This window comes from Ovis canadensis, chromosome 6 (genome assembly GCF_042477335.2).
Source record: "Ovis canadensis isolate MfBH-ARS-UI-01 breed Bighorn chromosome 6, ARS-UI_OviCan_v2, whole genome shotgun sequence".
Classification (NCBI taxonomy): Eukaryota; Metazoa; Chordata; class Mammalia; order Artiodactyla; family Bovidae; genus Ovis; species Ovis canadensis.
Window position 1 is genome coordinate 88,138,833 of NC_091250.1, and position 24,925 is coordinate 88,163,757.

At 47.5% G+C, this 24,925-nt stretch overlaps 1 protein-coding gene across 2 annotated transcripts in view; it reads left to right on the top strand.

Moving 5' to 3' along the window:
• CRACD (capping protein inhibiting regulator of actin dynamics) overlaps positions 1–24,925 on the top strand; it is a 289,119-nt gene that overhangs the window by 246,557 nt on the left and 17,637 nt on the right. The window contains exons 4-8 of one of the 2 annotated variants that reach the window (XM_069594149.1): positions 6,395–6,530; positions 13,924–14,088; positions 17,195–17,263; positions 19,700–19,882; positions 20,487–23,316. In XM_069594149.1, coding sequence (XP_069450250.1) covers positions 6,411–6,530; positions 13,924–14,088; positions 17,195–17,263; positions 19,700–19,882; positions 20,487–23,316 — 3,367 coding nt within the window. In that variant the 5' untranslated portion in view covers positions 6,395–6,410. The remainder of the gene's footprint in view (positions 1–6,394; positions 6,531–13,923; positions 14,089–17,194; positions 17,264–19,699; positions 19,883–20,486; positions 23,317–24,925) is intronic. The other variant, XM_069594150.1, reaches the window with a different exon arrangement.

Consider the following 24,925-nt stretch of genomic DNA (forward strand, 5'->3'; position numbering starts at 1 on the left):
AGCAGAGGTAGCCTGAGCCTTACAAAGGTTGCTAATCACTGTGATCATCCTGATTGGATTGATGTGATCTACTCCTTTACTGCTTGCTAGAGGAACCAGCAAATCCTCTCTAGAAGGAGAGGACCCAGCCATTTACAATTTTTCATGCAAATATGTTGAATTCAATAAAAAACTACCAGGCATTTAAGAAACAGACTATGAGGAAAACAAGATAATAGAAATAGACCCAAGCCAAAAAATAAAAATAAATATTTTTTCTTAAAAAGGGACTTTTTTGGTGGTCCAGTGGTTAGGACACTGCTTTTACCTCAGAGGGCCCAGGTTTGATTCCTGGTCTGGTAACTACGATCTTGCATGCTGTGCAGCAAAAAAAAAAAAAAAAAAAAAAAAACCCAAAGGGACTAAAATATTGCTTTTTCAGACAGAGCTTTTCAAATAATTGTAATTAATATATTCAACAAAATAGTTGACAAGATGGATAATTTCATGAGACAACTGGAATCTATTAAAAAGAATCAAATGGAAATTCTAGGTCTGGCAAATGCTACTGATAGTAAGAACTCAGTAGGTAGTTTTAACAGCAGACTAGACACCGCTAAAGAGAACATTAATGAGCTGAAAGTTAGGTGAGTAGAAAAATCCAGACTGAATCATATTAATTAAAAAGAATGATGAATACAGAAAAGACCATGAAAGATGTGACTTATACTGTAAAGGTCTAACATTACAGGATCAGAGGAGGAATGGGGAAAAATGGGGCAGAAGCAGTATTTGAAGAAACAATGGCTGAGACTTTCCCCAAACTGATGAAAGACACCAAGCAATGGGTTTGAGGAGTATTATGTACCCTGAGCTAGATAAATCAGAAGAAATTCACACCTAGCCACAATAGACAATAACTGAGAAAACCAAAGACAAAGGAAAATCTTAAAATCAGTTGTAAGAGACACCCAGTGGACCATAGCACAACCGCTTCTCTGTCCACGGAATTCTCCAGGCAAGAACACTGGAGTGGGTTGCCATGCCCTCCTCCAAGGGGTCTTCCCAATCCAGGGATCAAACCCACGTCTCTTATGTCTCCTGCATTGGCAGGTGGGTTCTTTACCACTGGTGCCATCTGAGAAGCCTAGCTAACATCATAATTTATGGGAAAATATTGAATGCTTTTTTGGTCAGTTTGGGAACATGACAAAGTCTACCATCACCACCTCTGTTTAAGTTCCTGAGAAGATCCTAGCTAATTGCAGTATGGAAGGAAGGAAGGGAGAGGGAGATTGAAAAATGAACAAATAGGGTCTTCCCTGGTGGCTCAGATGGTAAAGCATCTGCCTGCAATGCGGGAGACCTGGGTTCAATCCCTGGGTTGGGAAGATCTCATGGAGAAAGAAATGGCACCCCACTCCAGTACTCTTGCCTGGAAAATCCCATGGACAGAGGAGCCTGGTAGGCTACAGTCCATGGGGTTGCAAAGAGTCGGACACGACTGAGTGACTTCACTTTCACTTTCCCTGATGGTCCAGTGGTGGACTCTGTGCTTCCGCAGTAAGGGGCCCAAGTTTAATCCCCAGTCAGAGAACAAGGCTCCCACAAACCATAGTGTGGCCAAAAGAGAAGAAAGAAAGAAAGAAAATGAACAAATAAAGCTGTCTTTTGTCACAGATAAAATGATTGTATACATAGAAAATCCAAAAGAATCAACAATCACATTATTATATTAATAAATAAATTTAGTTAAGCCTAATTATTATGTCAATAATCAATAACCAAGTGATGCTTTAATACTCTTCCAATAAACAATTAGAAAAATAAACATTTTAACCTATATTATTTATAATAGATTCAGAAACATCAAATATGTAGGACTAAATCTATGAAAATATGTAAAAGACCTCTATACAGAAAACTACAAAACTTTATTGAGAGAAAGTAACGAAGATCTTAGTTTTCTGAATGTTGAGCTTTATGCCAACTTTTTCACTCTCTTTCACTTTCATCAAGAGGCTTTTTAGTTCCTCTTCATTTTCTGCCATAAAGGTGGTGTCATCTGCATATCTGAGGTTATTGACATTTCTCCTGGCAATCTTGATTCCAGCTTGTGCTTCTTCCAGCCCAGCATTTCTCATGATGTACTCTGCATAGAAGTTAAATAAGCAGGGTGACAATATACAGCCTTGACTTACTCCTTTTCCTATTTGGAACCAGTCTGTTGTTCCATGTCCAGTTCTAACTGTTGGTTCCTGACCTGCATATAGGTTTCTCAAGAGGCAGGTCAGGCGGTCTGGTATTCCCATCTCTTTCAGAATTTTCCATAGTTTATTGTGATCCACACAGTCAAAGGCTTTGGCATAGTCAATAAAGCAGAAATAGATGTTTTTTCTGGAACTCTCTTGCTTCTTTGATGATCCAGCGGATGTTGGCAATTTGATCTCTGGTTCCTCTGCCTTTTCTAAAACCAGCTTGACCATCTGGAAGTTCACAGTTCACATATTGCTGAATCCTGGCTTGGAGAATTTTGAGCTTTTCTTTACTATTGTGTGAGATGAGTGCAATTGTGCGGTAGTTAGATGGGGAAACAGTGGAATCAGTGTCAGACTTTATTTTGAGGGGGCTCCAAAATCACTGCAGATGGTGATTGCAGCCATGAAATTAAAAGACGCTTACTCCTTGGAAGAAAAGTTATGACCAACCTAAATAGCATATTCAAAAGCAGAGACATTACTTTGCCAACAAAGGTCCATCTAGTCAAGGCTATGGTTTCTCCAGTGGTTATGTATGGATATGAGAGTTGGACTATAAAGAAAGCTGAGTGCCGAAGAAGTGATGCTTTTGATCTGAGGTGTTGGAGAAGACTTCTGAGAGTCCCTTGGACTGCAAGGAGATCCAACTGGTCCATCCTAAAGGAGATCAGTTCTGAGTGTTCTTTGGAAGGAATGATGCTAAAGCTGAAACTCCAGTACTTTGGCCACCTCATGCGAAGAGTTGACTCATTGGAAAAGACTCTGATGCTGGGAGGGATTGGGGGCAGGAGGAAAAGGGGACGACAGAGGATGAGATGGCTGGATGGCATCACCAACTCAATGGACGTGAGTTTGAGTGAACTCCAGGAGATGGTGATGGACAGGGAGGCCTGGCGTGCTGCGATTCATGGGGTCACAGAGAGTCGGACACGACTGAGCGACTGAACTGAACTGAACTGAACTGAAGACTCATAAAACAGCTATAAGACTTCCCTGGTGGTACAGTGGGTAAGAATCCACCTGCCAGTGCAGGAGACACTGGTTCAACCGCTGGTCCGGGAAGATTGCAAATGCCGTAGAGCAACTAAGCCCTTTCGTGCCACAGCTACTGAAACCCACGTGCCCTGGAGCCCTTGGGAGAAGCCACTGAAGTGAGAAGCCTGCACACTGCAGTGAAGAGTAGTGTCTGCTCACCACAACTAGAGAGAGCCCACACACAACAATGAAGACCCAGAGCAACCAAAAATAAATAGATAATCTTGGGGTGGGGAGAAACTTATAGTAACTAAGACAGCATGGGATTGTTACTATGAAAACAGACAAATAGACCAGTAGAACACAGGTCAGAAACAGGTTCACACATATACAGTCATTTAATTTATGGCAAGTCGCTGTCTTCAAGCCTCAGTTTCCTCATCTATAAATGGGCTTAATAATAGTTCCTATCACATAAGCTTTAAATAGTGTATATCACAAGGATTGAGATGTTATATTAAAGAAGTTATCACATATGGAGGGGACATAGCAAGTACCCAATAAAATTTAGCCAGTATTAATATTACTACTTTGACTACACTAGTATAATTATTACTGCTACTCCTATTACTGTTCATTTTCTCTATTTTGCAATAAGATCATCTAGAAGTGGGGAATGTGGGGACATTAAATCCTGGCTAGCAGCAAGGAACATTTGGGACAAACACAGAAGAGCAGGAAACTGTTGGTTCTTAGTTTTTCTGGAAAAAAGGAATTGGAGCTAAGAGTTAAACTTCATGATTCAAGGACTTCCCTGGCGGCCCAGTGGTTAAGACTTGCCTTCCAATGTAGGGAGTGTGTGTTCATCCCTGGTCAGGGGCTAAGAACCCACGTGCCTCAAGGCCAAAAAACCAAAACATTAAACAGAAGCAATATTGTAACAAATTCAATAAAGACTTTAAAAATGGTCCACATTAAAAAAAAAAAAAAAAAAAGTCATGATTCAGCCAGACGATTGACTTGGAAACTGCAAGAGAACTTGGCCTTCCAGTGTCTGCCTATTATGTGCATACAACTGTGAGACACTATAAACATTTATTAAGCATCTAAGTTGGACTTGTGTATATATGTGTTTATGAGAATATCTGAGAGCCTATGTGTATACATAAGCCATTTGTAAAAACACTGTGTAGAAAATGAAGTTAGTTACCTCTTCTTTCATCTGAATCCTAGCCAGGGAATCTGAGAAAAAAAATTTAGACAGGATATTAAAAGGTTTGATTCCATAACTTTGAATGAAATTTTAATTCCTAGCATCTTTGGGTGAATTTGGAAGTTCATTTTGTAGCATAGGTCACAAAGTTTCTGAGGAACGAGGACATAATGACACATTTAATTTCCTCTCATATTCATATGCTAAAACAGTGCCTCATTTTTCATAACGTGGGTTGCTACTCCACAGTGTTTTGTGCCATGTAGCTGAAGGCTCACTGATTATTCCAGCTATTTAGTATCTCCAGCCTTCCCATATTCCAGCCCACATGATGCTGGCATCCTGTATTCCTCTCCCACTGCTCCGCCCAAGGGAAGGACTACTAAAGACCTTCTACCACTTTAAAACACTTCAGCTGCCTGGCCTGGGATTGTGTTCAGCTGTTCTGAATCCTGTTTCTCATGCGACAGCTTCTATTTAGGTGACTTTGCCTACTTGTGTACTAAGTCGCTTCAGTCGTGTCCAAATCTTTGTGACTCCATGAACTGTAGCCCACCAGGCTCCTCTGTCCTTGGGATTCTCCAGGTAAAAATACCAGAGTGGGTTGCCATTTCCTACTCCAGGGGATCTTCCTGACCCAGGGATCGAACCTGCATCTCTTGTGTCTCCAGCAGTGCCAGCCAGATTCTTTACCGCTAGCACTACGATATAAGGCTATTTACCCCCTGAGTTTTATTTGCAACGATAAGTTGGTGATGAGATCACTAAAGTAAAGCTTTCAGCACAGTGTTTTCATCAAAGTCGCAATTGGTAGTTATTATTGTTTTTATTATCACACAGCCAGGAGGCTTATGTCCAAGTCTTTTGTCTCTAAACTTCATATGCTTTGTTACCATACTGCTGGTAATTTGGCCAATTTGATGATATAATTTGGTACTCAGTCTTCCCAAGAAATTTCGTTGGGACCCTGCCTGCAGCATTTCTGTAATTCAGCTCAGAGGTACCAGCCAGCGACCCCTTTCCCCTAGTACTGGCTCTTCTTTCCTGCCCTTGATCACTGATAAAGCCTCCCGATGGGACTGCTTTCTGTGGGGGAGGGGAGAGGGAGAAGTAGAGCTCTCAGCTCTGGGATAGCTGCCTGTGTGCCTGGCATCATGGAAGTGTGCCTGTCTAGCCTTACAGAGAGTGTGTGATTCTGTCCCTGCGTATTCCTTCCCAGAAATAGCTTAATTTCCCTGATCAAGTGAGGATCAGTTGGCATCTGCTGCCCCGTCTTCCTGCAGTTCACCCAACCTATACCTCACAGTCAGGTTAGAAGTCTAGAATTCCTCTGAAGTCCAGCCTTTCAACTGAAGCGTTCTTATTGTTAGGAACCTACCACTGTCAAGCTGCCCAATGCATGACGCCCATTTAGAGTCTCCTTAGCACATGTGCCCCCACCCCTCTGAATTCCTGAGGAGTCTCGACAGAGAGACTCTTTATTCCGATAGTGCCCATCAGCAGTTCCAGTCCTCATCAAGTCTTTGTTTTAGATGTATGTATTTTTCTTCCCAATGTGATTATGAGAGAGAGAAATTCTTGCCTCATACTTCGAGATCTTCATGTTGCTTAAAAAGGACTGCTTGACATACTTGATAGCTCATCAGGAGGAGGGCTCCTGCAGCTAAAATTTCTGCAGTGCTTTCTGTCCTGGGTCCTCCACAAACAGGTAGCAAGCATGTGGAGTTCTCCCAGTGAGTGGCTCTAAAACATGCTGTGTAGGAGACAGGCTCTTTTATTCCCGAGGGACACTTCTGTCTGCCCAGCTACTTGGCTGACCCCTCGCAGAAGAGGACAGCGGGCTGGAAGCACTTTCTGAGTGAGATTGGGGATGTGGGTGGAGTCCCCTGAATCAGGAGGAACAGGAGATGGAATTGCCAAAAGAAGTCTTATCATCCTAATAAAATGAAGCACATGATTTGCATTCCAGGTCCTTCAACTATTCTATGGGAACCCGGGCATTTTCCCATGACAGTATTTTTATCCCTGATGGGGGAGCAGAAAGTGAGCAGACAGTTCAAGCAATGTCACAGGACAACATCCTGGGCAAAGTCAAAACTCTTCAGGTAAGACAGCTTGAAGGTCAGAGGCATAGGAAGGGGGAGGGGGGCGGCCATGGAGGGAAGTGGGAAAGGTCCCTGGCTTGGCCTTGAGTCATGGATTGGGAAGTCCAGGGGTAACTCCCGGTGAGAATGTTTGCTTTCTCAAACCTGGCTTAGTTCTCTGGAAGCTTCTGTGCACCCGTGAGAGGTACACTGTCATGTTGTACCCACCTTCAGAACACCCCCTCTCCTTTTCTCTCAAGTTGTTCCCTCGTTTTTAACTGGACTTAATGAAGACAGATACCCTAGAGAAGCTGCAGAAGTTGGGTGGGAGGAGAGCACTCCTTACCACTGAGTGTTGGCCGTAATCCCTGAGCACAGGGTTCACAGTCAGCTGAAGGCATGCACAGCAGGCTCACCCTCTCTGAGTCTCTGTACTTGGACAGTGAATGGCTGTCACGGGTTCTGTTGTGTTTCTGACCCTGGCTTCCCTGAGCCACCCTGTCCCAGAGGGAATCTGTGAAGCTCTTCCGCTTCCCTCCTGTTTGTGCTGCAGAGGTGGGCAGTTTTCCTCCATAAAACTGACTCAGGTGGTAACTCCTTTAATAATGAAGATAAAATAATTCTTCACTGAATGAGATTGAAATAATGGGAAATCCAGGAAAAGCAAGGGCAGCGAAGACCCCTGGGATCCAACAACGTAGGTTTCCCGGAGTGCTCAGTAGAACTCACTCACCCGGCAGAAGTGCCTAAGCAAGCACTTCTCTGAGCTTGGGTTGCTTGGAGGCGATCCAGACTGTGTACAGGGGACTCTGGTGTGCTGGTTTCCATCTGTTTGTAAGTCTGCAACAGTGAATGAACAAATTAATGAATGAACCAAGCAAAAAAATAATAAAGGAGACAGCTGGCTTGAGTAGCTATTGACATGATGAAGCACGGTACTCAGAGTTTTCTGCTTGCTTGAAATATTCTTGTTTCTACTGAATATTAAGCTATGTATTTTGTGACCTGTGTTTGGTTACATATTCCACATGTACTCAGCTAAATATAGCATATGGCAACTGGGAAATAGCCAACACCCTGGAACCACACCCAGACTTGCCTAGATCTTTATACCTACCAGCTCACTGCCCAAGGCCATAGTCCTGCCCTCAGAACTAACCTAGGCACTTCCTTCAAATTCCAGCACGTCTTGACTAGCTCCCATTGTTGGTTCTTGCTGGCCGTACTGCTACAGATTTTATGGACTCAGAAAGGAAAGTTAGCCTTAGTCGCTTCTCTTCAGTTGGAGAAGAGGAAAGGACAGTGATGGCCGAAGAAAACCTTAACCACCGCCCCCCCCCCCCACCTTTCCTTCTTGAAGTTTCTGGCTCCTGGATATTATTCCTAAGAAGCAATGAACCCTCATAATATTCCCTTTCTAAGGGGAGTGACCTGCAGGTCTCGGTCTACAAACCAACTGTATTTCACAAGGGCTTTCAAGGAGTTCTTTACAGATTAGGTAATAGTCTGTTGTCTTAAACGGTAGCACCTGTGTTACACCACACCACATGCCAGCACCACTCCATGAAGCGGATTTGGAGTTGTAAAAAATAGATAATTCTGCAATATTGAAAATGTAGAAACTCAGTAGAAACATGTGAATGCCTGTTGTTTGTGTTAATGATGTAAGGCCTAAGTTTAAAGAATCTGATTTCATAATTAATAAAATGTCAAACAACTAACTTCTCCGAAGCAACAGTTCTGTTAATGCAGGAGGAGAAATGTGCGGGAAACAGAATAGCTGTCTAATTGAATGCTCTCCTCTGGATGACATGTACTCACAGGAGGTCTGCCTAATTTTGCTTCCGCTGCATGGATATGCATAAGCTTCCTTACAGCTCTAATGCTATGTTTTGAAACAATATAATAAGAGACTTCTGCTTTTCAAGGAGGGAAATGGGGACCCTTATCATAGCAAATGTGATTTTTAGAGTGCCATAAGATATCACTGTATCACCCCCAAAAGACTGTGCTTTATTTTTCAGTCGACTAAGCAGTATGTTCCTGGTAAGTCATAGAAATAGTAGTTAACTTATTAACTTGCATGAATGCTTTGCATTTTTCCATAAAAACGTTATGCTGGTATTGATGCTTAGTAAGCAGCATAAAAGACCACCCCTTCGTAGACTCCAGCATGGAATGAGGGTGTTTATCTATGTCAGGCGCATGTATGTTTTTTATGTCTGGAGTTGTCTTTGTGTATGTATGTATGTATGTATGTTTATTTTAAAAAGAGAAGTAGTGGATAACACCTATTGACAGTAAATGTCCTAGCAAGCTAATTTGCCACCATTATTAAGACATTCTTTTGAAATGAGATTTCTACTGGAATGCCATTTAAAAAAACAAAAAACAAAAGTGTTTGTTTTTTTTTCTGGCTCAAGAAACTTCCCAGCCCATGGAAACCAGAGCTGCGCCTGTAATGACTGCATTTGGAAAGGTTGCCCCCTAGTGTCCACATGTAGTCATCTCAGCCAGAACTGTCCTAGGTTGTACCAGTGATGGTTAGTATCCGTCCGCTGAGCACAGAATGACTGAATAGAGCATAAATAAGCCTACTCTTTCCTGAACAGTGTGAATCTACCACCTGCCAAAATTTCTGTAGCAAGCGATTGAACCTTTAGAAGAAAAATTACCTTTTTTTCCCTGAGTATAAAGATAATGCATGTGCATAGAACTGATTTTAATATACAACATAGTTATAAAGGACAGAAATAACAGTAGCATCCTTTTTAAGGACCCTATACATAACAGTCAGTTGTTCTGTGGCCAGTAAGTGAAATAAAAAAATGCCTGACAGGCCTCTGCCATCACCTGGCTTTGTGGCCTCAGGGCAAATCATTAAAGCTCTCTGACCCTCATATTCCTCATCTGAAAAACAAAGAAGATGCGTGTGATGGCTGATCTGAAGAGCCCCTCCAGTTCTTAAAGTCTGCCATTTATAGAAAATCACTGTTCATCTGCTAGAGCACGGAGTGGCTTTGTAAGCTTTGCACTGCAATGCGTTGGACTACAGTGACCTTGATGTTCCCAGAGCACATATCAGGGAGGTGCCTATTTATTTCAGAGCAAACCAGGCTGTGAAGTATGTATGCACCTACTGATGATAGGAATCAGGAATATCACGGACCAAGCCCGCAGGTGATTTTTAGAATAATACCGGAGCTTTGTCAGAAAAGGCTCAGTCTATTAGTCCACGGACTGTTTAGCTCAGGAGGAAGAACCTCTGTCTTCAGTAGCTGCTGTCTCCTGCCAGGCTGGATTTCACTTTAAAATGCCACAGTGTCTTACCTTTGAGGATTTGAGCACCTCGTGCAGCTGTCAAGGACACAAAGAATAAATACCTGCTCTTCACCACTTCTGCACAGAGCAGATGTCTTTAAATCTGTGTGTGTTTGATTTTGCTCATTCTCTTAAATTCATTTTAACTGTGGGAGTATCTGGAGTTCGCTCGAGAAGACAGCAATTTTATTTTCTCTCTGCCTTGTTCTTATAGTCGTAGCATGAAGGATGGCTATGAAAAATCTGGGGAAATCTAAATTGGCAGTGTGAGAGCTACAGAATATGATGTGCTTGGAATTTCTACACCATAGGAAAAGAGCCTCATAAATATAGATGTGCATTCCTATAATATCATTCTCCAGCATTCCATTGTACAGCCAAATGGCCAAATTTGAATGAATAAAATATCGCCCCTTTAGCTCACATTCGAGTCTAACAGTAACTCCATTCATTGCCATAAGTAACACGGACTCAGTTTAGGCACAGAGGTTCCACTCTCCCCTCTGGTTATTATCTCAGTGCATATAAAGAATCCGTGGATATGTAAAAATATACATATCTATTAAAATACATCTGTCTACAGATGGAAGAAGTGGTAATAGTTTATTTCCCTGGAAGCTTAAGGGCAAGCTCATCTTAACGGTCTGGTTTTGAGTGACTGCTTGTGTCACAGTTCTTCCCAGGACAATGCCTGAGTAGTGGGCAGAAAAAAAGTCACCAAAAAGCCATATTTATCCCTGTATTCAATTCATTTGACATCTGAGATGGCAGATAGGTTTGGACAGTCATCTTTTAGATGTCAATAAATCAGACGAAGTATCCAGCAGCCTCGTCCCCTCTGAGTCAGCTGAGGGAAAGATTTGGAGCGGGAACCACAGATCAGGTACAAGAGCCTTGCCCTTGAGAGCCTGGGGCTCAGTCACCATGGCCTTGGCCCTGCAGCCCTGCCCTGGCCTGTAACCACTGCAGGGTGTGTCTGCGAGGACAGGCCTTTGTCTGGACAGAGAGGCTGCCTTCCTGTCCCTGGATGGTGGCTGTCACTTTTTGCATGACCTGGGTCCTCCCCTCCTCCTTCCCTCGCCCTCCTCCCAAGCTCCCTAACCAGCAGCCTGAATTTGGTTTCTCCGGAGGAATTTTAAATCAGCTGCTTTATGGAGATGCTCATTGTCATTCTCAAAGGCAACAGCATTGTGTTTCTTTTGCCAGGATGAACGTATCCGTGGCATAAATCAACCCTCAGATACACACACATTCTCATTCCCTCCCTCTCCCTCTCCCTCCTTTCCAATCTCCTCCATCCTGCCCCCGTCAGCTGTTGTACCTGCCATCAGGGCTGCAGATTCTCCTCCCTGGGCCTCCTGTCTGCCCCTTCACCCTCCTCTCAATTTTCCACTTTAACTCTCAACTTTGTTTCTTAACGTCATGCTCTCCATTTCCCCAGCTTTGTCCCGCGTACCTTATTTCACCTGTTCTTATCACATCTAGTATTTTTCCCCCATTTTCTCTTTCATTTTCCTTTGGTAGCCACGATAACCATCCCATCTTTGGAGTTTATTTCAATATAAGTAATGTGAACTTGACATCCATGTTCTAAAAAGGACTCTAACAAAAACAAACAGAAAAATCAGCACGTTCATTCTTTTTGTGATGGTGGCCAAAATCCTAACGAAAGAGCATTAATGTATTAAGCTTAGTCTCCTTGGGAACTCATTAAAGAACTATTCTTTCCATTCTGAGTAGAAGAAATACCCTCATTTTAGATATTCAAGAACATTGGTAGATGGCAGACCCTGACACAGGAGGCCTCATTCTAGGGTGATTGGATAAAAGTTTTTAGCTCTTTACCAGCACACTCAGAGAAGAGATAACTGGTCAACCAAAGGCTGGGCTGGGAGTTGCAGGGGGAGCCCCTGCGCAGACTGTGACTAGGATGCGGGAGCTCTTCCTGCCCCTCCTGCCCAGGCCCCCATGCATCTCCCACAGGGCAGCAAGAGTGCCACAGGGCCTGTGGCTTTGTTACACCATGTCCTCTTGTCTAACACCATCGGCTGTTCTAACTGTGCCTGCTTATTGATCTGCTTAGAGTAGACACTAACTGCCGCTTCCTGCTAAACTCATTTTAGAAGACACCCTATTGCAGCCTTCTCCTCCCTGAAACCCCTTTAGGCTGTTCAAGCTGTACTTCACTGGCTGAACTTGGGCTTTGGATGTGTGTTCCCTCCCCGTGGTGTCAGGGGGAGCCGGGTTCAGGCTGAGATACAGCAGATCGAATCCGAGTCCTTGTCTCTCTGTGCCCCTGACTTGGCATGCTGGGGTGCCCGGGGTGCGGGGAGGGGACCTGGGGCTCATCTCTTTCATGTCTCTGCAATTTCACCGTCCGCCATGTAAAGCCGAGGGGGAGTTGGGTGAAGGTGGATTTGATACTCTTGAGTTCAGAGAGAGAAGGGGCATTTTCCTCAAGGGAGGCCACCTTCAGTAAGGTGGTAAAAATGCCAGATCCTCTCTTTGAATCCCAGTAAGAGGAGGGAAGTGCAGTGTAAATTTATGAGAACCAGTGGAACACAATGAAAACAGCACTGAATATGTTTTAGAAGATATGGATTCAGGTCCCTTTGGTACCACTCATTCATTCCATAAGCTTGGGCCAGTCACTGGACCTTGACTTTTTTTTGTAAAACGAGGGGTTCAGATAATGTGATTGCTAAGGCTTTTTGCAGCTTTGTGGGATTAAATATTAGCCACATTAAAGGTAAAGATCAGATGATGTATTTTTTTTTTTCTTTTGAATCATAAAAGACCTAGGTGTAGAGCAGAAGTTCTCAGCCAGAGGCGATCTTCCCCACGAGGGGACATTGGACAACACCTGGAGGCATTTTTTTGGTTGTCCAGACCGAAGTGAACAGGGGTTGCTGGTATCGTCTGGTGAGGGGTAATGCTAAACAGAGGGCAGGAGTGATGCTAAACATCCTATGATGCGCAGGAGAGCTCCCCACAACAAAGAATTATCAGGCCTCAAATGTCAGTCGTGCCAAGCTTGAGAATCCCCAGTGTAGATAAAGGCAGTAATTTCTACAATATATTTGATTCATTACAGTCTTCTTTCAGATGACCACAGCTTACCTCTTTTTCTTCCTCAATGTCATTCATTTTCTATTAAATATTTTATATCTAATTTATCAAGCCCATTAAATATTTTATTAAAAACTATTGTGTTTATATATTTTAAAATAATTCCCTTTTTAATCCAGCTTTTCTTTAATTCTAAATACTATTTTTCTTCCTAATTTCTGTCTTTACCCTCCTGCCACTGTCCATTCAGCTCCCTCCCACCAGCGATCAATCTCTCTCTGGCCCTTACTCCAGCCTCCTTCTCTGACCCACTGTGTTCCTTCTGGCCTGTGGGTCACAGCGGGTAGCTGCAGCAAGGCAAAGAGGACATCCTAGTGGCAGAACAAGATTGCTTTCATCTTTTCCGTGTGTTTAGCATCAATCATGGAAAGACTTATTGGCCTGGGCCTTCTTCCCTCTGGCCGTGGTACCCACTGTAACCCAAATAGGATGTTCAAGTTAGGGGCTGGTGAAGAAGGTAGATGAAATAAATATTCAAGGGGAATGTGTCCAAAAGGGGCTGGAGGGTTCCTTTGTTTGTGCAGCCACAACAGTCTTGATTTCCCGCAGTGGTTCTTGCAGCTCATGAAACTATTTTCTATATAATTTTTGTACCTTTCAAGTACTTTTGTGCCTTTGAAAGACTTTTGATTTTTTGACAAAAATCAAAAAATTTCTGTCATACCCAACTTTTTTGATCAGAAATATGATCTCTCTACCCCCCTTGGAAATGTTGGCATCTCCATGAAAGAGGTGGCTGGATGAAAAGGCTCATGGCTCGAAGGTGGGAAAAAAAAAAGAAATACTGGGAAGGAGACTCAGTAATTACAGGACTGCATCAGGGCTTTCTGGCTTGGTGTCTAGTCTAGAAACCAGACATATAGAGAATATGCCTCAGTGCCTGCTAGCTATGCTGGGGAACCTGACCGTGGTTATTGTGAGCCGCTTTACCGCTTCAGAACGTCCTTCTTTTGTTTCTCTCCAGCGACAGTTGGGCAAGAACATCAAGTTTGGGCAGCCACCACCCAACGCCATTCCCATGAAGAAGGCAGACAGTGGCGAGGCTCGCTTCGAAGAGGACCCATTCCTCACCAGTCCTGTGGAAGTTGTGACTCAGCAAGACCTCATCCTCTCAGACACCGAGAACAAAGTAAAGCTCCTCCAGGGAATGACTTGATTGCTTACAAGGCCGGGAGGAGGCTGGGCAGTGGGAGGGGGCGTCAGTAACCCCGGGGTCTGCAGGGTGGGGAGTAAGGTGGAAGAAGCTTTCCTGATGAGTAGCCCAGCACCTCCGTTACCCCTTGAGCTGCAGGGGGGCCAGCCAGGAAGAGGGGAAGGCGAGGGAGACACGCCTTTTGCACCCCCTCTTCCCAGAGTCTTCCGCTTAACTCTTTGGAGACTCGGGCTGCCCTCACCCCCGAGCTGCACCGTCCCCTCTCTGCCGTCAGTGTGCATCCTGAGTGTTTCTTACGTGTCTGCTCTGCATCTGTGACCATATAACTGTTTGTTCTCCATCTCCAAACTGTTGAGCTCCTTGAGGACAGACTGGATCTTACACATCTGTACGCCCAGGATAGCATCACTGCCTACTTAGGAGCTCTGAATAATTACTTGTGGAACTGGACTGACTTGAAATGAGAATGAAGTAGGTGCTGCACAAGCATAGAATATTCAAACCGACCAGCTTGAAGTTTACTTAGTGTGGAAAGTCACATCGATCCAGCACTATCCTGTCTACATTTTGTCTCTCTCTCTCTTTTTTTAAGTTTAGTTATGGTTGTGCTAGGTCTTTGTTGCTGTGCATGGGCTTTCTCTAGTAGTGGCAAGCGGGGGCTACTCTTCGTTGCAGTGCGAGGGCCTCTCACTGTGGTGGCTTCTCTTGTTGTGGAGCATGGGCTCTAGGCACACAGTCTTCAGTACTTGCAGCACGCAGGCTCAGTAGTTGTGGATTGTGGGCTCTAAGGCTCGGACTCAGTGTTTGCGGTGTACCGGCTTAGCCCACAGCATATGGGATCTTCCCAGAGCAGGGATCAAACTCATGTCCCCTGTATTGGTGGGCAGATTCCTATACACTGTACCCCCAGAGAAGTCCATTCTTTTGACACTTTGAAAGAGACACTCTGAGCAGATCCTGAAATAAAAGTCCCTTTAGCAGCAAGGCAATGGCACCCCACTCCAGTACTCTTGCCTGGAAAATCCCATGGATGGAGGAGCCTGGTAGGCTGAAGTCCATGGGGTCGCTAAGAGTCGGACATGACTGAGTGACTTCACTTTCATGCATTGGAGAAGGAAATGGCAGCCCACTCCAGTGTTCTTGCCTGGAGAATCCCAGGGATGGGGGAGCCTGGTGGGCTGCCGTCTATGGGGTCACACAGAGTCGGACACGACTGAAGCGACTTAGCAGCAGCAGCAGGAGTGCCTTCGGGCCTCTTATGGGAAAAGGAGAAACAGTCCTACTGGTAGGTAGATAGGCGGTTCTTAGCTGAGGCTCAGTCTTCCCATGCTTACAAGAAAGCATTCTCTGTGCTATGCCTACCATGGTGCCTGAAATGATGTTGGGTGTTACTAAAGGGCCCCTGGAAAAAGTCATACTTGTTATCAGCTAATGCATCGTAAGAATAGTAAGAAAGCTAAGTGCTCTCCAAGTTGTAGAGCAAAAGAAGGAAGGAGATAAAAGACGACAATCTCCTTTGTTGGCTGTCTCTGCCTGGGCCCAGCCCTGATGCCTCCTGGTGCCCATGCCTGTGGGTGGTAGGTGAAGCAGGCACAGGGAGGGCCCCTCTCTCTTGGCTGATCCAACAGTCCTCATCTCCAGTCTCTTGAGTGCTGGGCAGGAACATTAGCCATTGGCCTTGATTCAGGGATTCCTGTGGACCAGAGCAACTATCTTCCCTGTCACTGAAGATCTGATAAGCTCAGGGCACAGTGGTCTGGGGGACAAGGTGGGTCGTTTGTTCAGTAGGTGCTCAGCTGAGGGATCACAGTGTAAACACAGGACTGCCTTAGTGCAGTTTACATTCTAATGGAGTGTCACATAACAAACAACTCAGCAAATAGGTATCATAATTTTGGATTAATAAAAATGCTGCCTAGAAAATGAAATGGTGACACAAAAGTGAGCAATGTGGTTGGAGAGGGCTTTGCTTCTTTAGATAAGGAAGTCAGATGGCCCTGAGAAGGCGTGGAGGGTGGTCTTGGCGCAAGGAAAAACAAGTACAGACACCCAGAGACGGAATTCAGTGTGTCCTGAAGGAGGCACAGAAAGCAGGCTAGTGTTGGATGAGGGCGAAGGGTGGCTGTGGATCACAGTGTAGACGCTGGGCCATTTAGACCACGGGAGAAGGGGCAAATTGTTTGGAAAGTGATCGGAAACTGCTGAGAAATTTTTGAATTTATTTTTATTATTTTTACCTTAGTATCTTATTTTCCTTTTTGACCGTGCCATGAGGCATGTAGAATCTTAGTTCCCTGACCAGGGATTGAACCCTCGCGCCCCCGCATTCAAAGTGTGTAGTCTTAACCACTGGACCGCCAGGGAAGTTCCCCTCTGAGTAGTTTTCAGCAGGGCAGTGATACAATCTGACTTATGTTTTCTAAAGATGCTTCTAAGTGTGGTGCAGAAAATGGACTGAGGTAGGGCAAGATGATGTTCTGGATCCGGAAGGGGCAATGAGACCCTTTTGTAAACTCAGGTGACAGGAGGCAGAAGGTATACCTGGCGCACGTGACGTGATATGCATGTACCCAGGACCTGCAAGGTGACTGGGATGTGAATTGTTAGCCTTTTTCTTCCTCCTCTTCCTCTTTTCCTCTCTCCCTCCCTCCCTTCCGCCAGAGTTTTCTCGGCTCCTCTCGCCTCTGTGTGTGCCACTGGAAGGGCCCCCTTTCTTTCTCATGGAGAAGAGGTCTGGCAGGTGAAGGGGGTGGAAGGCAGCCAGCCAGGCTGAAAGCTGTGAGGTCAGAGTTCTGCCTGGCTGGCGACAGGGCAGTCCCTGATTCTCTCAGCAGTGGGGAAACACATCAGGGACTGAGGTTGGAGCCCACCCAGATGGGGAATGAGTTGAACTCTAGGGAGAGGGGAGTGAATTCTGAGCCTCCGGAGCCCTGGTGGAATCTCGACACGGCAGAGTCTCCACCGTGAACCTGCCAGCGCTCTCTGCTCAGGGAGGGGGTGGCCCTCCGCACAGACGCTGGCTGCATTTGCCCAGGACTTCCTGTGCTCCCGTTTGACTTGAGCACTCTCTCTGCCGTTCCAGTCCAGTGAGACGCCAAGTTCTCCAAGTCCTCTGAATCTGCCCGGAGCCAGAAGTGAGATGGAAGAGAAGGTAACGTGATTTGAACTTGTGTTTGTAGCTTCCTTACTCTTTAACTTCTGTTTTTCTTTTTGTTGGGCGAGCTGCTGCCTCATTTTTCCATTCATAAATGCTGCCTTCATCTATTACTTTAAATCCCTTCAAAATGCAACCAGTGGTAGATGTTGGCATCTGTTTCCATGGCGATGCAATGGCTGGAACTAAACCCTGCTCTGAAAAACTGCCACGCTCTCACCAAGTCTGTTTGGAGTCTCAGATGTCGGTAGTTTTCCTAAAAACATCATGTATTAATACTTCAAGACACTGGTAAGCCATTGAAAAAGACATTCAAGGTGAAGAGTCTGTAAGGAAAAGAGTATCCTTCTGTTTGGTGGTGTTTAGTAGCTAAAGTGAAAGTGAAGTCGCTCAGCCGTGTCCGACTCTTTGCGACCCCATGGACTGTAGCCTACCAGGCTCCTCCATCCATGGGATTTTCCAGGCAGTAGTACTGGAGTGGGTTGCCATTTCCTTCTCCAAGTCTTGTCCAACTCTTTTGCGAGCCCATGGGCTGTAGTCCGCCAGGCTCCTCTGTCCATGAGTTTTCCTAGGAAAGAATGCTGGAGGGGGTTGCCATTTCTTCCTCTCGGGGATCTTCCCAGCCAGGGGATGGAATCCACGTCTCCTGCAGTGGCAGGCGATTCTTTACCAATGAGCCACCTGGGAAGCCCCTCCTCCTATTTAGAGATGCCCAGGAAAGATCATAGCATTTCTTCACTTATGTGTATTTCTGGTTTTTAAGTTTTCTGCATTCCACTGAAACCTGGGATATTGCCTAAGGAGCCCTGTGGTGATCACGGGCATCTCTTCAACAGGGGAGTGTCCCCAGGTCAGGGAGTGGCTCAAGACAGTCCCACCACCCAGATGCAGAGGCCCAGCCTGAATAACTAGACATGAAACACTGCATTTAAATCTCAGCTTCAAATGCTTCATCTGTGTCTTCGGTCTATCACATTTGGCTCTAACTCCCTTTATTCATGCATTCATTAGGGTATAGAAATGTTTAATTCCTGTCTCTTCAACAGAGGTTTAGAATTTGACGCCTATCATAAAGATAACCATAAATAAATAAAGTCTTAGGAGACCAGTGACTGGAATTATTTTTCCTTACTTCCATGCTTCTTGTAATAAATTATTATTTACTGAACATTTACTTTGCTCTCGGAGCTAGCTATGTCTTTTATCTTTGTACATAAATATGAAGGGTAATTGCAAAAAACAAAGCCATTGGCTAAACCCACCGACTTTGCACTTAGCAGCACAAACAGTCAAACAGGTGAACCCTGGCCTCCACGGATGCTGCGGAGGAGAAACATAGGGCCGTGCGCGCCCCCTGCTGCCCGGTGTGGCCAGGAGCCCTTGCCTCCCTGCCTGCCTGTGAATTCTCTGAAGTGACGGGCCTGGTTTTGGCTCAGCCTGGCTTCTGAGCCTGGGTCTCTCTGACCTACCTGAATGTTTACGATTGGTCTCAGGTTGTGGTTTTTAAGTGACCATACCTGCATTAACAGAGCCGCAAGCAGTTCTGCCGTTCATCCTTTGAAGAGCTGCCCTTCACGTTCTCACCTGGGGGCCTCCTCCTTTTCCCTTTCCGTGCGCCAGTGCCCCACGACTCTGGCATGATTGTGCCAAAGCATTTTTGCCGATAACACATCGGATGACCTAGGTGGAGAACTTATTGTTCCTTCTTTCAATAAATATTTATTGACCACTTAACAAGTGAGATTTGCTACTTGGGCATAAAGAGGATTGACACAAAGGTGAAAAAAAAGATGCTATGCTATGCTAAGTCACTTCAGTCGTGTCCGACTCTGTGTTACCCCACAGACGGCAGCCCCCCAGGCTCCCCTGTCCCTGTACGTCCCCTCTAAAGTAAGAGCTGAGGCGTGTACACGTCTGTGGCAACGGAAGGCGCTCAGAGTTACAATGTTCTTAGCATAGCGATGAGCTTGTCCAGGGCTTAGCAAACTACTGCTTATTTTAGGCCCTGTGGCCATAAAGTTGCAACTACCAGACTCTCCTTTGTTCTGCTCTTCCTTTGTAGTACAAAAGCAGCCACAGGCAATGGTGTTGCTGTGTACCAGCAAGACTTTACCCAGACAGGACCCCTGACTATGTCTTACTGACCCCTGATCGAATCTAACCCACATATCATTCACAGTAGGAAAATTAGTCCCTGAGAGATTAAATGGCCTTTACCAGTTAATACGGATATCACTGGTGAAACAAATGCTCAGTGACTTTTGGTTCTAAAAGCAGTGCTCACTTCACTATGCCCATGAACCCCCTGCGCTTGGCAGCATCTCCTGGGCCAGGCTGGGCCAGGAGCAAACTCTAACAAGGGCCGCCATGCTAGATTCCCTGCAAGCTCTTCTCTCAGCTGGACTGACTTCATATTTTCAATCTCCACTGTAGGTTACTCCAGTTAAACCGTCCCGGCCCAAGAGGCACCTTTCTTCCGCTGGCACCATTGAAAGTGTCAACCTGGATGCCATCCCCCTGGCCATCGCTCGACTGGATAACAGTGCCGCCAAGCACAAACTGTCCATTAAGCCAAAAAACAAGAGGGTGTCAAGGAAGCACAGGCGACTTGTCGGGGTATGTATGGCCTGGCAGACATCCTGATGCTGCCTAGTGGGGTGGTGCTGTGAGGGGCCTATGGAAGGAACTTGGTTTCTCCCTGTTGGGGATATGGCTCTGTTGCTGGCACAAGAGTGAATGGGCCCATTTCTCTTCCACCACCCTTTCTGACCTGTTGCCCCCCATCAGTGGCTGGTAGACGTCAGAGAGAGAGGCTCCTTCCCGAGGGGCTCCAGACATTTTGCTTTGCAGCAGACAGATGGCTCCCTTTCCTCTGCCATAGCCTGAGTCAAAGGTTCTTCAGTTTGATTAGACTTCTGAGTCATAAGTTTCAGGGGACATTGATGACGTGCTCATCTTATTTTTCCTCACCTTTCTAATGCTGGGCTACTGGTTTTCCTATGATTACACATGTGTATTAAGAAAAAAGAATTTGAGGATGACATAGAGAGAGGAAACCCAATGGCTGAAGTTCTTCCCTGCCTGCGGTGACCTGTGTCTGTGGTGGGAACGTGGTCCCTCTTTCACAATGAGGAGGGCCACCCACATCGGTGAATGAGATCGTAAATAAAGGTGGCCTGGGCACAGGGAAAGCTAATTCTGTTTCCCTTACCCACGTTAGGATCGACAGAACGAGCACGGTGGCCTTCTGCATCAGCTGTCCCTGGACCAGAACGGACACCCTGGAGAAGACAAGCCAATCTGGCAGGAAGGAGAGCCGGAGCCGCGGGACTCGGAGGAAGAGAAGCGACGCCAGGAAGAATACTGGCGGGACCTTGAGGCCAAGTGCAAACGGCAGAAGGCCGAAGCTGCGGAGAGGCGACGCCTGGAAGAGCAGAGGCTCCAGGCTCTCGAGCGGAGGCTTTGGGAGGAGAATAGAAGGCAGGAACTCTTGGAGGAAGAGGAGGAGGAGGAGGAGGAGGAGGAGGAGGGAGAGGAAAGAGAAATACAGCTAGAGGCAAAGAAGAGGCAGCCCGAAGAAGAGACGCGGAGCCTGGAAGAGCCGGGTTCCCAGGGCCCAGAGCAGAGGGAGGAAGAGGAAGGAGGACTCCCAGAGGCCGAGGAGCCCGTGTGCCCGGAGGAAGAGGCGCAGCACCTGGGGAGATGCTTGGTGCAGGAGGAGATGGAGGCTCAGAGCCGGCAGGAGGCCGAGAACCTGCAACGGGAGGAGGAGGAAAGAGAGTTGGAGGAACTCCGAAGACTGGAGGAGCTGGAGGAGCAGGGGCGGAGGGCAGCCGAGAGGCAGCGGCTGGAAGAGGAGGAGAGGCAGCGGGAGCTGGAGGAGGAAAAACGGATGGAGGAGCTCAGGAGGCAGGAGGAGCTCAGGAGGCAGGAGGAGCTCAGGAGGCAGGAGGAACTGGAGGCCCAGAGATGGCGGGAGGAGGAGGTGAGGAAGAGGGAAGAACTGAAGAAGAGAGAAGACTTAGAGGCCAAGAGGAGGCCGGAAGTGGAGAAGAAGCTTCAGGAAGCACCGAGAGTGGAAGAGGAGAATCAGCCGCAGCTGGACCACAAAAGCGGCTTGAGGAGCCCATTTCAGAGCGACTTAGCAGAGAAAGCAGAAGACCAAGATCACCCGAAACTTGAAAAGCTGAGAGAAAACTCCGAGAAACCGAGTATTTGGGTGAAGCAGAGCCAAGAGGCCACTGAGACATCGGGGGAGCAGCCCAGAAGGCAGGAGGAAGTTCCTGGGGATCGTGGTTGTGGACGGCAGGAAATGAGGGAAGAAACCAACATGCAGCCTCCCCAGAAGCAAGAGGCCCAGGTGGAAGAGATGCTGGCGCCAGGAGAGAAGAAGGAAGCTGCCACTCCAGAAACAGACAGAAAGGTGGAGGAACTCAGATGGCAGGAGGTGGAGGAGAGGCAGACCATGCCCAGACCGTACACTTTCCAGGTGTCATCAGGAGGGAAACAAATTCTTTTCCCCAAAGTCAATCTGAGCCCGGTGAAGCCCATGAAAGATGAGGGGCTCACCTCAGCTCCCCAAGAGCCCAAGGCCCCCAAAGCCAGCCCAGCCTCCCACGCCCTGCCCTCAACCTTGAGCATCCCCCACACGGCCATCCTGGTCACCGGAGCCCAGCTCTGTGGCCCGGCCGTCAACCTGAGCCAGATCAAGGACACTGCGTGCAAATCTCTCCTGGGCTTGTCGGAAGAAAAGAAGCTGGTGGATGTCCCAGCCCTGGAAAACCCACCCCGAGCCCTGGGGGAACCCCGGGCAGGCAGTGCAAAGACCAGGCCCCCACCAGAGTCTCCAGGCAGCACAGCCGCGCTTGCTGAATGGGCTTCCATTCGATCCCGAATCCTGAAGAGCTCGGAGAGTGACCAGCGTGGTGAGAGAGAGCAGTCTCGGGCTGGGGATGAGCACATGCCCAGGGGCCGGTGTGATTCCCGTGGAAACCTCCGGAGAACCCCGCCCGTAAATGCCAAATTCTCCATTAAACCTGCCTGGCAAAAGTTCTCTGATGGCGGCGGGGAGGGCTCCAGACCCAGCACGGAAGGGGAGAGCATCAGGAAAAGATCCGGGCCGGGACCCAGCGAAGAGGCCGTGCCCCAGCCCCCTGCTGCTGATACTAAAGAGGCCCTGAAAGATGCAGAGAAACCCAGGGTGCACCAGGAGCCAACGGACACCACAGAGGGATGCAAATTTGCCAAAGACCTTCCATCTTTCCTCGTCCCAGGCCTCCCTTACCCTCCACAGAAAGCAGTGGCCCCGGTGGAGCCCGTGACCACTTCAGATGGCCAGACCACAGATGGAGCAGGAAAGTCAGAGTCCACGATGCCAGGTGGGGAGGATAAAGCTTCCCTTTTCGGAATAAAATTGAGAAGGACCAACTACTCCCTGCGCTTCCACTGCGACCAACAGACAGAACAGAAGAAGAAGAAAAGGCACAGCAGCACAGGGGACAGTATCGATGGGGCGCCGTCGGCCCCAGGGAGCGCACGTGGAGAGCCAGAGATGGAGGCTGCAGCCCCCAAGCCTGGCCCCTTGCTCCCTGCAGAGAGGAAGCCAGCCCCAGCCCCCTGGAAGGACTCCTCTGAAAGCCCTCCCAGCCTCTCTCCTCCTGCGGCCCAGCCCGGGCCCCCACTGGCCGGCAGCCAGCCCCCGGCTCTGGAGCAGGACAAGGCGGCCAACAGGTTGCCCCTGGCCCAGAAGCCAGCCCTGGCTCCCAAGCCCGCAGGCCAGACCCCACCACCCTCCCCGCTCTCCAAGGTGAGCAGGCCCTACTTGGTGGAGTTGCTGACTCGCCGGGTGGGGAAGCCCGAGCCGGAGCCCAGCGAGCCATGCAAGGAGGGCCGGGACAGAGGCTGGCCGCCCTCGCCCCCACCGCCTGAAGAGAGAAAGGAGCAGAAGCGGGATAAGGAGGAAGAGGTGGAAACTGAGAGGAAACCCGCTTCCCCCGTGCCATCCGCTGGGCAAGAGAAGCCTGCCCCAACGCCCGAGGCGGGGAGGAAAGGTGCGTAGTTGTAGATCTCAAAGCTCTGCCCCTGTCCAGCCTCCTGAGTCACAGCTAAAGGCACAAGTGCCCAGGGCTGGAGGTAGCCCCTGGAGCTGTTGTTGGAGCACTTCCCTGGTGCCCTGTTCCCCAAGGGCCGTGACTCCTGAGTCAGAGTGAGGCTTTGTACTTGTCTTTACAGTTTTGGAAATGTGGACTGACTTGTGTGTCTGCAGCTCACACCCATTAGTGATCCTTACTTACACAAGTAGTAAGTTAGAGGTGCTGCACAGACTGATATACTTTGGGTTGACAATGAAATTGTTAGTCGTGTCCAACTCTGTGGGACCCCATGGACTGTAGCCCACCAGGCTTCTCTGTCTATGGGATTCTCCAGGCAAGAATACTGGAGTTGATTGCCGTACACTTCTCCAGGGGATCTTCCCAACCCAGGGATCCAACCTGGGTCTCTGCATTACTGGCCAATTCTTTACTGTCTGAGCCACTAGGAAGAAGGTGTCATTAATCTTTAGGAGGGGCCTGTACAGTGATGATAAAGACTGGTTTCTTACCCCAGTGTGTGTGCTCTGCTTCTGGGCAGTAGCGACAGAAACTGAGGAGGTGGGACCTCAGGGGACTTTTAACTAGCCCGCAAGGAGCCGCAGTGTGCATAATCAACTTTGTCTGTTTATGCTCAAGGCCCTGGGCCCTGGCCCCACCAGCTTGCTACTGTGAAGCCCTCTGGTAAGGAAATTTTAGGGCAACCCTTACTCCTGGCTGCCCCTCGTGTTTCTTCATACTGGATGTTTGGGGCAGTGTGGTGATCACTTGGTTTGACTTTGGGGCCCCAAAAACCTTCATCTGATACTTTTTGGTTTTGCAGAGTAGGTGGTCAGGTGTGGGTCATAGCCCAAAATTTGCTCCTCAGGTTTTTGTAGGGAAAGTTTAGGTAGTTGTTTAGATTTGGGGTGGGTTTTGCAGAGATAACTCCCTCAGGGACACTGGTTTGGCTACTTGCCTTACGGAAGACCCTGTCGTCCTTTTTAAGCAGGCTTTCCTTGGCTCCCTGGCCTGGCGCATTGATCAGCAGCACCAGATCCTATCTCCCTATTGGTTTCTGTTTGTCCTCCCGAAGAGGAACCCATCTTCAGGTGGTGGTGGTTTTACCTGTGTGCTGGGCTCTAGGCATTAACTGCAGTCAGTCCCCACAAGGCTGTTAAGAGCTGTGCCTTAGATTGCCTAGGGTCTGTGGACGTAAGCCCCATTGGATTTCAGAACTAGGTGTTTTGGGGGCTGGTCACTGAGGTAGAAGTCTTAAACGCTGAGGTCCAGAGGTGGGGGTTCAAATCCTTTGCTTCTCAGAGAGAGAGAGGGCGTTGCGCTGAGTTCCCTCCTGGTTGTGGATCACTGTGCCTGGGGACGGGGTTTATGGTGAGATTGTGTCTCAGCCTCTCCTACCCACTTCCATGTATGGTTTTGTTTCTGTTCCCCTGATGTGCTAGAGTCAGTCAGCTAGTTTCTGGATCTCTTTACAAAGGAATTGTTCCGCGTGTGACTGTGAACGTGGTTGTCTGTGGAAAGAGTGGAGTTCAGGCTCTTCCTGCGTCACCGTCTTGAAGCAGAACCACTG